The sequence below is a fragment of the Anoplophora glabripennis genome, unplaced genomic scaffold (assembly GCF_000390285.2).
Source record: "Anoplophora glabripennis isolate ALB-LARVAE unplaced genomic scaffold, Agla_2.0 scaffold1154, whole genome shotgun sequence".
NCBI classification, from domain to species: Eukaryota; Metazoa; Arthropoda; class Insecta; order Coleoptera; family Cerambycidae; genus Anoplophora; species Anoplophora glabripennis.
The window spans coordinates 70279-83956 of record NW_019417232.1 but is presented as its reverse complement, the minus strand read 5'-3'; the positions used below and the strand labels follow the sequence as shown (position 1 = coordinate 83956).

Sequence of the window (13678 nt, the reverse complement as noted above, 5' to 3'; positions counted from 1 at the left end):
TATGAAATAAGGAAGTTATCGTGCCGCACCCTGTAGTACGAGAATATATCCCGGCTTATGGAAAACTTTTTATACCAAGTGTTCACGTATAGTGAGCACTTTGTTCGCCACAGTGCACTATTTATTTGATTTATGTAAAGAAAATAGCTAATGAAAAAGTACAAATTTATTTATTTAATCAACAAATTCATTCGGGTACACTTCACAAAAAATTATTTCAAACTATTTAAGTACAGATAAAATACTATTTTTAAATTTTACACCTACAGAAAATAGTCACAGATATAGTAAAATAATTAAAACGTAAAATTTAACATAATATAAAGTAGATATTGCATAAATATTGCAAAAATCATTAAATTGTTTTTACAAAAAACAAATTATTCAACAATACACACGACAATAGTATTAATACAAAATGTACATTTAAAGTTGGTAACATTATTGAATGTTGTATGTTGCCTATACAATAAAAATATAATTTTATTATCAGTAGGTATTGGTATAAGATGACAATGTTACCAACTTTTAACAATAAAAACCATACTTAATTCTAATTTAAAATTATACAATCACAGACATTAAATAATTAACAGGGAATGTTATAAAACTTGGTCTTATTTTTTTGTACGTTAAAACATGATGAAGTTATTCTAAACCCTTAATATAAATATTTAACATAAAGATATATTTAAAGAAGTTAGACAGACTATTTTCAGGAACATCTGTATTATTTAAAATTACTAAAAATTTTTTTAGCTGCTTAAAAAAATATATATTTTTTAAATTCTTTTTTAAATTCAAATTACATTTTCTATAATACAGTCCTCAAAACAGTCATATCTTAATTACCTTTGTTTTGTTGTTCTTTCAAAAATTTTTGGTCTAATTATTGAAATTCAAAAATGTTGCAAAAGCTGGTTTCCTGGTACCCCCTAAAAAATAATATAAATTAGAGAACAAGTGCAGATATTTGTATTTTATGGAAAAGTATAGTTCACCAATTTATACACAAAAATATTAATATAATTAAAAAACAAACGAAGCTAAAATATATATATTTTCATATTTTTATTTAGCAACCGGAAGGTAAAACAGGGTCTAAGTTTATTTCAGCCTCTATGGTACAGGTGTCAGTAATATGTGTCCATCAGTGGCAGCAAATGAGGAAGGGAAGGCTAAGTCTCTTTGAATCAATTTGATTTATATAATTTTTTTTAATAATTGGTAATACATAATTAACAATTGTTTATTTTTACTAATTTCACAACTATAATATGGACCAGTTCTGTAAAAAATTAAATGTAGTCTATTTATAATCCACCAAAAATATAGATGCTCCTCTATAGATCTTAAATATCTGATATATAAGGCCACACACTTTTATTTCTCTTTGCTACATAGATTCAGATGGTTTTCTCAGTGGAGGCTAGCCTCCATTACCTTCGTAAGCTTTCGCATCAAGATTGGCTGTGCAGGTGTAGGACCACAAATTGGAACTAAGATAATTGAGATTTCGTTTGTGTTCGAGAAACTATCATAAAAATGCTCATTATCACACTTCATCTCCTGGATATAAGTGATGGACAGATTGATATTGGTAAGGGTGCAACATTTGTCTATATAAAACCTTCCAAGCAAATTTTGAGAAACTTGTATAGGGCAGCAACTCTTCTTGTACTAATACTTGGTTCATCCAGCGCTGCATCAATTATCTCTTTGTTCTGTTCAATATTGTATTGTAGATTTACACCACTAGTATGACAATTAGCAATCTACACTGTCAGTCTTTGAAAAGCATCGGAAAATACACAGAGGCGGCTGATATCTATTCACAAATCTTTGATACTAGCAACAACTTTCTTAAGCATTACTATTGCAAAAGCCGTTAACAAAAATAATATGTGTATAATCATCATATTTGCACATTATTGTATATTACGTAATAAGTGTTGGAAAAAGCATTTTACGCACGAATGGAAAAGTTACGCACGACGCCGCGTAGCGGCGAGTGCGTAATTCTATGAGTACATAATTGCATTACACCACGTATTACGTACTATACTTTACCTACGATCATTATTGTAAATACTTAAAAACACACAGTCTGCGATCAATGTAAGATTCCTATTTCACGTACGATAAAAAAATCGCACAGCTTGGTAAAAAAATCGTACAGTTTTCCTAGCAACCGCCTAGTAACGTTCAATACAAACAGTATTGTATTGACCGTTGCTAGGCGGTTGCTAGGAAAATTGTGCGATTTTTTTACCGTACGTAATAGGAATCTTACATTGATCGCAGACGGTGTGTTTTTAAGTATTTACAGTAGTGGTTGTAGGTAAAAGTTTTACCCTTTTGCAGTAATAATAAAAGCAACAAGCACAGTATGTGTGAATTGTCAAAATCAGGTAGATCACATAGGTTTCGTAATACTAGTCGGTCGAATTAGTAAAATTTCAAAACCATTCTGTAATTATTAATTTCTTTGCCAAGACAAACTCGTAGTATGGCGATTCCACACAGTTACGTCTTCAAACTGTAAGAATTAAAATATATAAAATATTATATAAAAGTTATGTTCTGATAAATGGTATCATATAATTATGGCTACTTCTGGTTAAACTGAAAGTTACAAAAAAAAAGTAATTTGCATAGAAATTAGCCTATGTCACACTTATCTAATATAATGACACTAACACTAAAATGATACAGGAGTGATCATATGGTTTGTATAAGTGTAATGACGAGCACAAAACATCAATCTTTGGTACCTGGAGAATCTGACAGCATTGCTACTAAAACATTCCAAAACCAACAACTCCATATATATGTTTTTGTTTATATTCATGGTAGGAAAGTTTTCAAATAAAATGAATAAATTAATAAAATCGTTTTAAATGTCTCGATTAAATCATTAAAAAAATTTTTCTTCATACCTCGGTCGATAGTACGTACTTTCGTCCCTAATAAAAGGGACGAAAGTTTAACATTTAAGGCCGATTCTCACTTGCGTGCAAGGCATGTGCTCGGCACATGCAAGGCACCGGCTCGGCAAAATATCTTAACCATTGTGTCTTATGGGTTTTGAGGGGTGTAATTCACACTATACGTGCAGCGTCTCGGCAAGCAACAGACTTTGCACGCGACGTTCTTCTGAAAGAATATTTGCAGGGCATGTGCCGTGCATGTTCCGATAAGTGTGAATACTCTCCAGGCAGTCAACGTGCAATCATAGTTTAGTTGAGTTTCGTATTGACAAGAAAACATGGAGCGTCAGCAGAGGCTCCCTTTTTCATCAGAAAAAGGTGAAATTCTTATTGAGTATATCAGAGAAAATGAGGTTATTTACGATTTGTCTCATAAAAAATACTCGGACAATGTCTACAAAAACATATGTAAAAAAATTGGCGAGAAATTGCAACAAGATAGGTATATTTATTAAATATGTATTAATCTATACAGACATATTAAAAAAATCACGATTTCTTAACAATAAAATTTTGTAATTTAAAAAAACGTATTTTTCTTTTTCGGAAATTTTTATTTTCTTGCTCTTCTTCATCTAAGATTAGAACAATTTTTACCAGAGTGGAAGTCACGAACATTTTTTCACAAAGCTAGGGAAATACTACCTGCGGCATGCCTGTCGCAGTGTGAATGGTCTCTGAAAACTCGGCCTGTGCTGAGCATGTGCCCTGCCGATGCCGATCCGGTTCCTTGCTCGTCTAATGAGAATCGGCCTTTACTCCCTGTGAGAAGTACACGCGCGTCCTCTATAACGGCTGGAGGAAAGAATTTCGCATGCGTATTTATACTCGTAATTAGGGACTATTTATTATGTCGCTATAACAAATTGTTAATCGCTGTCATTACTGTTGCTACCTCTAAAGTTAAAAAAAGTAAAATTAATAACGTAGTTTCGACCGGCTATGAAGAAAAATCGTATACACTACACGGGCCAAAAGTTGAAATCTCGGTCCTGCTCATCATGATGCGCAGCGCAGAAAATTCAACTTTTGGCCCTTGTGGTGTAATATACTATTCTTGCCTTTATCTTTTGCACATTACAATTTATTTGTGTCTTACCATAAAGTTGATTTTCAGTAGATATATCATTTTCATTATCTGATGGGGAATTCTCTAATTTAATGTTTACTCCCGAATCTGCTGAATCATCAGACATGCCACTACCTGAAAAAAAGTTTAAATGCTACACTATATCAATTTTTTTTTAAATATAATTGAATAAAATTAAAAGTTATTTCTACTTAGATTCTTCAATATTGTTTATATTTGAAGTGTTATGTGTGAAACAACCTTAGTTTTGTTTAAGGAGGTTTATCGGGTACGGAGGTATGTCTAAAGTCTAACGAAAGTTTTTGTAGATTCGCTAGCGACTAAAGTAGTAAGCCTTTAGATTTGGCAACCTTGCACTTGGCTGGTACGCTCTGCTCGGCGTTCGCTCGTTCCCGTTCGATCGTGCTGTTTGTTTGGACACCTGCAAATTTCAAATAATACGCTACGTCGAGACCGCGGCGTTGCCGCTATCACGCTTATGGAGGATAAGTTAGTCAACGACAGCAGTTTGAATGAGAATTATTATAAATTACTAGCTGACCTGGCAAACGTTGTTTTGCCATATACATTATTTCTAGGAAATATTTTTTTTAGGAAATATTTTTAAAAATAACTAACACTATAAGTGTGTGGGGATGTAATTGAAAGAAGAATGAAGCGTTGTAGACAATTAAAGTATACTTTATTTAAGTTAATAAATTATTCTTTATTAAAGTAACAAATATATATTAAATTACAATTATTGATAACTATCTATACATCGAAAATAGTTCATATTTCTACTACTAATTATAGCAATTAAAAAATAAACAAAGATTAATCTCTCAACGCAATGGAGTGTACAATATTTTTGGTCAGTCCGTCTTTAGCGAATATAAACAAACTGGATGGTTTGCCCACGCGAGAACATGCCTCATATAGTTGTCCGTGGGAAAAGCATGGTGTACCTCCCCGTACCGGGAGTGGGTAATTAGCGCGCCTGCTGCCTTCCTTGGATGTGGTAGCCGTTTCTCAGGCTCTCTCTCCGGAATCGAACCCTGATTCCCCGTTACCCGTTACAACCATGGTAGCCGCAGAACCTACCATCGATTATTATTATTATTATTATTATTATTATTATTTGACTTACCTTTCACAATAATAAAACACATATATTTATTAAACACGTAAAAGTTTCTGTTTTAATTTAAAACTATTTCGACAAAATGTTAAGTATAATATATACCGGTAAATAACGGCCATTGTTGTCGGGAGTTCACAACACGTGTTGATTTATATCAGATTGCTTATTCAATTAGAAGTGAAAACTGTCTTTATTAATTATTAATAAAATGTAAATAAATAATAATAGCACTGAGAAATAATGATAAATTCACTATGAGAATAAAATTAACTTGTGAGTTGCACTGAAAAATTAAAATGATACGTATAACAGTCACTGCTACGATCGAGACACAAATAAAACCAAAAGAAAAAATGGACGAAAACTGTATAGAGTGAGAGAGAAAGGAAGTCGGCTTCGTTCTCATCCCTACTCCGTAATGTTTGCTGGTTGAGAAGTGACGTGAGATACCTGGCGGGGATAACTGAAATTATAGTATACTACAATTATTATATTCGATTGCCATCTTGTGGATCTGTGGATGGAACAGAATAATATAAAAATCACAATTAAAAATCAGGGGTTCATCGTATAAGGGTGAAAATTTAGAATTGTTTGTATCTTTCAATGCTGAATCATGAAAAAATAAAAACAAAAAATTTTGTCCAAAAAATAAAAAAAAAAATTTGGGGTGGACCACCCATAACATTTAGGGGTATGAAAAATAGATGTTGACCGATTCTCAGACCTGCCCGATAAACACACAAAATTTCATCAAAATCGGTCCAGCCGTTTCGGAGGAGTTTGGCAACAAACACCGCGACACGAGAATTTTATATATTAGATGTATCTTACAAGTACCTAATCAATTTCTACAAGCTGTCATACGATTCCTTAGATATCGGTTTCCTATTTATACAAGTTGCTGTGGAAAGTGTTTGTCAATTGTTGCGTATTCTAAGTGGAAAGACCAAAACAATCTGCATTCTCATAAGACTGTACTAAATCGTGAAAATTTATTTTATTAATATCTCGTCTTAGGTATCCAAACTAGTCATAATTTTTTTGAGGATTTCCTTCAAATTAATAAGCTTATATTAATTTTTTTATGAATATTTGTTCGTCAATTCCAAATCAGATAAACCTCCTTAATGAAAATGAACAGTCATTTCCATCTTATAATAAAAATAAAGCTCATTTGTGATGATGAAGTACGGAGCAGTACATTTTCAATTCAATTTTAATTCCGAGGTATTTCTCTGCTCGGCAACTTCAGATCACAACCGATAATAACACATTCAATTGTCAATTTTTTTTGGACAAATGTAACTTTATTGATTATTTCAAGGCATATGCACAAAGAGACTTGTTAATTTAGGGCAATAGAATTTTACTGAACAATGGAGATTTTCCCTGAAAATGTCCTCAACTTATATTAAACTCCAATATATGTAAAAATTTAATTGAATTAAAATATTAAACATTTATGCATTAGATAATTTTTAAATTTCCAAGTAAGGACATATGTTCTTGAAATGTTTGATAAAATTGTTTCTAAAATTTTTGAATATTCAAAAGTGAATCTCATGCTCTTGGCAACAAAAGCATCTATTTAATATATTTCAAAAACTAAAAACACCAGTTTTGTGTACTCTAATTAAGGAACACTGTATATGCAAAAGCACCTACACATTGTCATTTAATTTTAAATTAATAAACTGTTAAGGGTGAAAACCTTAAGAAACACAGTGTGCCTTACACACATTTTTTCACTTGGAGTTCTCATAAGAGAGAAATTTACACACACAAACAGACTTCATTTTCTAACATTAATTTCCATTAAGTTAATAATGTATCTTTATACATTTTAAAATATCAGCCATCGGCCACAATGAAATGAATAATTCAGAGATTTTTATTTATTTGACGGTAATTTATAAACCCATTTCATGCCCGACATGCTACAGTTGGACTATTAATTGAAATGTTATATAAAGAGTAAAAATAAAATATTGCATTCTTTGTAATATTTAGTTTTCCTATATTACTTTTTATAAATAATAATTTGTTATTGTTTGGTTTTGTTCTATTTTAGTATTTATGGCACTATAAAAACGTATTTATATTTTTTATAAATATAAATTTATATTTTCTTATTGTAGGTACCGAGAATATGAAAGTTTTATTTAATCAAAACAGTTTTGTTACTTTCACCAATACATGATTGCATTCTCGACTTTCCAGGATTAGTATTTTAGATAACAAAATATTGTGTTAACCTTATCGACTTTACGTCATCACGTTTATAAAAAAATTATTGCTTTGAAATGTGGTTCCGTCAAGTTTTTAATGGTGTTAAATACGCCACCTGTTAGTTTTTCAGCAACCATCTATCTACAAGGAGATACTAGCTGCTATCTCTCCCAGTGACATTTTGTATAACTTTTTTGAGGTTAGATTAGGTTATATTAGGTACAATATAAAATTCCTTTTTACATAATGTATTCTTAAGATCCCTCACCATATTTTGAAAAAAAATGCAACTGACCACCCCAAAGTCAACCAGCTTCTATTCCTTAATGTATAGGGTGTTTGGAAATGAATGGGCTTAAAGGGGGATTTGATTACGATGGCGCCCTAGTCCCACTCTGATATTACCGCCCGCAGTCGATGAAATTTTCTATAAGTTAATGGTTTACGTTGTAGAGCACATAGTTTGAATGTGGCAAAATGGCAAAATCATCGAAGTCTAAAATATAGGTATTATAAATTAAATATTTATTTTACTTTTAATATTCTTATAAAAATTAAAAAGACAACAGTTCTTTTAAATACTATAAAATGCAGTACTTAAATGTAATGATATTGTAACATTCAATAATGTTCTAGACCCAATTTACACAATAACTGCAACAGTTAATTTTAAGAGAATATTTTCTACGTCAACCTCTTCTGAGCATGACAAAAAGAGTACCTACCTACTGATCTCTTTTTTCAATGGAGTAATTGACTTTTGTTTTTAAATACGTAAATAAAGGACCTTCTTACTTGTCAAAATATCGAAAGTATAATGAAATTACAAAAAAAAACGTGAAAAATCAATAAAAATCTATTTTCGGGGTCTGGCGATGACTTTCACATACTTTTGCTTAAACCATTCGAAAGAATGGAAAAAATAAGTTGATTTAAAGAAAGGCATCCCGGTAGCTGCTTTCTAAGTGCCACAATCCATTTGCCCAAGGTAATGGGCCAAATTTCATGGGTAGATTTCCCAAGCAAAAATATTGCGATTTAGCCGAAGATATCTTAAAGTACAAAAAAGTTGTCGTTTTCAAGACATTCAATCTACGGCAGCTGGCGCCCTCTATGAACTATAACCAAAATGTGAACAAATTTCAATTCCTCTACCCAAAGAACCCCAAACCCCAAAATTTTGTGTAGATATTTGCATTTTTTAAGAAATAAATGGAAATAAACTAAAATAATATTTTACATTTAACACCCTGTATCTCTTTAACTATCAACTTTTGGACTAAGATAAGTTCGGCTAAATCGCAATATTTTTGCGTGGGGAATCTACCCATGAATTTTGGCCCATTACCTCGGGACCACCCTGTATATATTTCAGCTCTTATTGGTCGGATCAAGATGCTTTTTTTTAAATTCATATTTTTTAAGCACTATTTGATGAAACTGGTTTGAAATCTGTTTATTAAAAAACCGCCGAGATAAGGACCCTAGTTACTGTTTTTTTTTTGTTTTTTGTTAATAATTTTTTTATTTTGCAACCTAACATTCTGACATTTACACAAATGCGAGATAATGTAATTACCTTTCGATCCTTTTTTACCGAATTTGAAATATCTTGACTTGGACAGAAGATATAAGTGCTCGCATTTCGACTTTATCACTTTGCAATAGGCCGCTATTTTGAAATTGGGGGTCCGAATTGCGGCTTTTCCTGGAGTTTCATCTAATTTCAGTCAAATTTGTTCTTTTTACTTAATTCTAAAAATTTTGCATTTTTTTTATTTCACTGCTAATTTTGAAATGAAAAAAAAAAAAATTGCGATCTCTCGCAAAAACCTATCCTTGTAGCAAATTTCCTCAGGAACAAAATCTTAAGAATACCTCATGTCGATTAGAGGCTTATTTTCAAAGATATAAGCGAAAAACTGAAAAAAGGGCAATTTTTTTTTGTTATAAACAATATGGCGGTCGACCTCTACAAATACACGAATTTAAGCTTTTATTCTGTGTATTTTTTACTTAATTTTCAGCCCATAAAATTCGACTTAGGCCCGATTTTTGAAACATGCATGTGTCTGGTCTAATTCGCCCGGATTACAAAGCGACGAAAAAGTGGAAGACCAGTAAAAGTTACAAATGAAAGAAAAGAAACAAAGGAAAATTCTTTGAATGTTATGTTGGATGTGGTGGAAAATTTAAAAAATTCGACACAACAGAGAACTTTAAATCATAACATCGTCGATACTCCATTTAAAAAATTTGCAAACGGGTAAAATTACATCCATATAAAATTCATTTGTTACAAGAATTGAGTGAAGACGATTATGATCGTAGAATCAAGTATTAGAAAGATATTTCGCTTCTGAAATTTTAGTACCCTCTGAAATTTTGCTGCCCTAGGCCCAGGCCTCCGTGGACCTAAGCCTATTTACTTCCTTTTGAAAGATCTACGATCCACAGAAAAAAAATTGTCTCAATTTTCAATGTTCTATCACCCTCTAAATTTTTTACACTCATTTCTGATATAGTAAATAGTAATAGTTTATGTTATGTATAAGAAATACTTAAGGAAAAGTTAAATGGAAGGAACCCGCACAAACCTTATGGAAAATGGCTCCCGGTTAAATTGGTTGAATTTTTTTATATGTTACGTATCTGTGTCCTGAACAAATGTCTTCAAGGGCGCAAAGCCCAAAACTTCACGGGTTCCAAAATAAAGCCACCTAACCCCTAGAAACCACCCCTACCAAAGCACAAGCAGGCTAACCCACATAATCCTGGGAATAGCAAGTTTAGTCGCTTATTTTACTTGAAATAATTAAATTTCGCACCACAAGCGGGCTAACATGCCTACCCCCTAACCCACCTAATCCCTAGAAACCACCCCAGGTACTTCTAATGCAAAAAAACAACTATCAATTATTTTATTTTATGTAACTTTTTCTAACAATTAAAAAAAAATGTTCACATAATACCATTTTTATAAAAATGCAGACAAAAATATGGTAGTAATTTTAAACAGCATAATATTTCAGATTTTGTAGAACGAACAATAAAATTTTAATCAATTTAAAAGGTGTTTCATATTTTAAAGATCCGCTTAAAATTACCTTAGAATAAACTTACCTTTTGAGATTAATTTATCAGGCATAGGTAATTCAGATGGATCTGGCGGTACAGTTGCAGGTTGTATAGGGCCCCACGGATTTCTGTTTGCAGGTAGCAGATGACGTGCCGGAGAAATTAAAGATTCTGGATTACCTAATAGTTTTGGATTGTGTGCAATTGGCATCTGAATTGATAAATTCTGGAAAGAGTTGTAAGAAAAAAATTTTAATGTCCTACCCTACATTATGTGTCTAAATACATTTATCACTGTTTATCTGATTGGTTTTCTCTCACGCACAGTTTCAATACAAAAAATGTTTATATGTTGCATCGATTTCAAATAAAAAAATATATAAAATGTGAAATATATATTATTTAATATTCTTAAAAAAGCGGTCTGTGCTCAGGACAATGACATTTATCTAGTTTTGAAATTTTTCATTTAGTTAGGTTAACTGATAAGTAGAAAAGAAAAGAATCATGCTGTTTTTTTTTAATTTTGTAATGCATAACATGCATTTATGCAATAAAACAGTAAGCAAATTTCTATTAATGAAAGAAATTTCTGAACAATAGCACCACAATATAGCCTCAAAGATGCTTACAGGGTGTCCCATTTTAATGTACCAGGCCGCATAATTTTTATAATTCAACTTTTATTAAAAATATTTCGAACAAAAGTTATCAGGTTTCGAGGGGGTCAACTTTTGGTGACCTTGAATAAATTATCAACGTCATTTCTAGGTCAACCATGATTTTCTAAATGGAACCCCTTATTTTTTATTGCTGATTCCTATTCTGCGGGAAAAAATATGTAATTTTACATGAACCATTTTTTTTAATGCTTTGTTCCTCGCCAGAACGCAGTATACTTTTACTGTTCTATTTTAATTCTCAGGTGATTCTCAAGAAATAAGCAGGATGATGAAAAATATTTCCAACAAAAGTTGTCAGGTTTCCGGGGATAAAATTACAGTGACCTTGAAATTAACCTCAAAGTCATCATCATCATGGTCATTTCAAGGTCAACCTTGATTTTTTAAATGGAAACCCATATTTTTATAACAATTTCGTATTCTGCGGAAAAAGAATATATAACTGTAATAAAAATATGGGGTTTCAATTAAAAACTCAAGATTGACTTTGAAATGACCTTGATAATTGACTCTAATGTTAATTTCAAGGTCACCATAATTTTATCCCATCAAAACCTGATAATTTTTGTTGAAAATATTTTTCCAAGGTCGACTTTGAAATGACCTTGATAATAGACTTCAAGGTCAAATTCAAGATCATCATAATTTGACCCCCTCGAAACCTGATAACTTTTGTTCGAAATATTTTTTTAAAAAAGTCGAAATAAAAAAATTATGGGGCCTGGTACATTAAAATGGGACTTAGCTTATATCCATTTTTTGAAGCAAAGCACATTTGACAGGTATAATAGTGTTAACATAGGTTATTCACACATTTGTTTTACAGTTGTCTTGATTTTTCTATAGGTATATTAATTAATATAACCAGGGAAGTAGATGAGGTGAAGACAATAATTGACAATATCTTTTCGAGTATGGATATTAATATATTGAACCCGCAAAATATAAAATGTGATATTTCAGCCCATCATTTACAACAGGTTTCTTTTTCCATTTTTGAATGTAGTGTTCAAAAGCCAGACTCTTATTATTTTAAGTGACTTACAATTAGTGACAAGCCAATAAATATAGCATTTGATAGCAAAAGTCAGATGGGATTTTTTAGATTTAAATATCTCACTTGATGAAAAATTTTAATTTTTTCATAAGGTTATTTTGAATGCATTTGATAAAGCCTTTCCTGTGGAACTGTGTAAAAATAAGAATACATCTCAGATGAAGACAAACCCATGGGTGACACTGGAAATCATTAATGAGGGTATTATGTTAAGAGAATTATATAATATATACAGGTGTACTAATGATAGCGAATTAAAATTGCGCTATAAGACTAAAAAAAATTCATAAACACAAAATTATTGTGGCAAAATCAACATATTTTGGTAATAAGATATTGAATTTTTCTAACAAATCTCAAGCAGCTTAGAACATTATTAAAAATAATTGTAATACTTTAAATAGTAATATTTGTTAAAGCTATCACGATGATGATGGGAACAATATTTCAAACTTATATAAGGCCGCAGATGCATTTAATAATTTCTTTATTGATTCGGCCATGTGCTTAAATGATACAAATTTTCAAATGGATGTGAATTTAGACATCCCTTTTGTGTCTAATTCCATATTCTTGTTCCCTTTTACAGAAATAGAAGTAATATAATTAGGAAAGTTTGCACAAAAAATTCGGCGGGTTTTGATAGCATTCCATGCACAATATTATTATTATTACTTATTTAATTTAATTTTTAATTTATTTATTATTATTATTCTTAATAAAATAATCTCATTTATATCCGTTCCTTTGACTAGTTTGATCAATCTATCTTTTACACAAGGACATTTCCCTTCTATATTAAAAAAAGCTGTAATTATTCCTATCCATAAAAAGAATGATAAGTTTAGTTATTAGATTTAATTAGATTTAATATTTAATTACCGAGGAATAGCACTCCTTTCTGTATTTTCGAAAATATTTAAAAGGGCATTTTATTTAAGAATATTAAGTTTCACAGAAAATAATAACATAATTAATAAAAATCAGTTCGGATTTAGAAAAAGTTTGGCGACACAAGATGCAATTTTATCTTTATATAGCTTTATATTAAATGCATTAGAAAATAGACAAATGCGCATGCATACTATTTGATTTGACAGGGCATTCGATGTAGTTGATGATACACTTTTATTAAGCAAGTTAGAAAGGTATGGCATAAGAGGTTGTGCGCTGAACTGGCTTAATAGCTATTTACAAGGAAGAACTCAAGAAGTTCTTTTAAATATCAATGGTATTCAATATTTTTCACGACCGAGGCATATTCAATTAGGTGTCCCTTAAGAGAGTATTTTAGGCCCATTTTTGTTTTTACTTTTTATTAATATCATTGAAATTATTGCTAACTCAAAAAGATTTGTAACAATGCTCGCAGATGACACTTTTGTGGCGGTTAAATCGGAATCTATTGCGGCACTTAGTGGCCTT

The 13678-nt window shown here is 31.1% G+C and overlaps 1 protein-coding gene across 1 annotated transcript in view; it reads right to left on the bottom strand.

Annotated features, from left to right (window-relative positions):
* Positions 1-194: 194 nt before the first annotated feature.
* LOC108915830 (meiosis regulator and mRNA stability factor 1) overlaps positions 195-13678 on the bottom strand; it is an 83493-nt gene continuing 70009 nt past the window's right edge. The window contains exons 20-22 of the mRNA XM_018721971.2: positions 10559-10739; positions 4090-4194; positions 195-935 (exon numbers count right to left, since the gene is read on the bottom strand). Coding sequence (XP_018577487.1) covers positions 886-935; positions 4090-4194; positions 10559-10739 — 336 coding nt within the window. The 3' untranslated portion in view covers positions 195-885. The remainder of the gene's footprint in view (positions 936-4089; positions 4195-10558; positions 10740-13678) is intronic.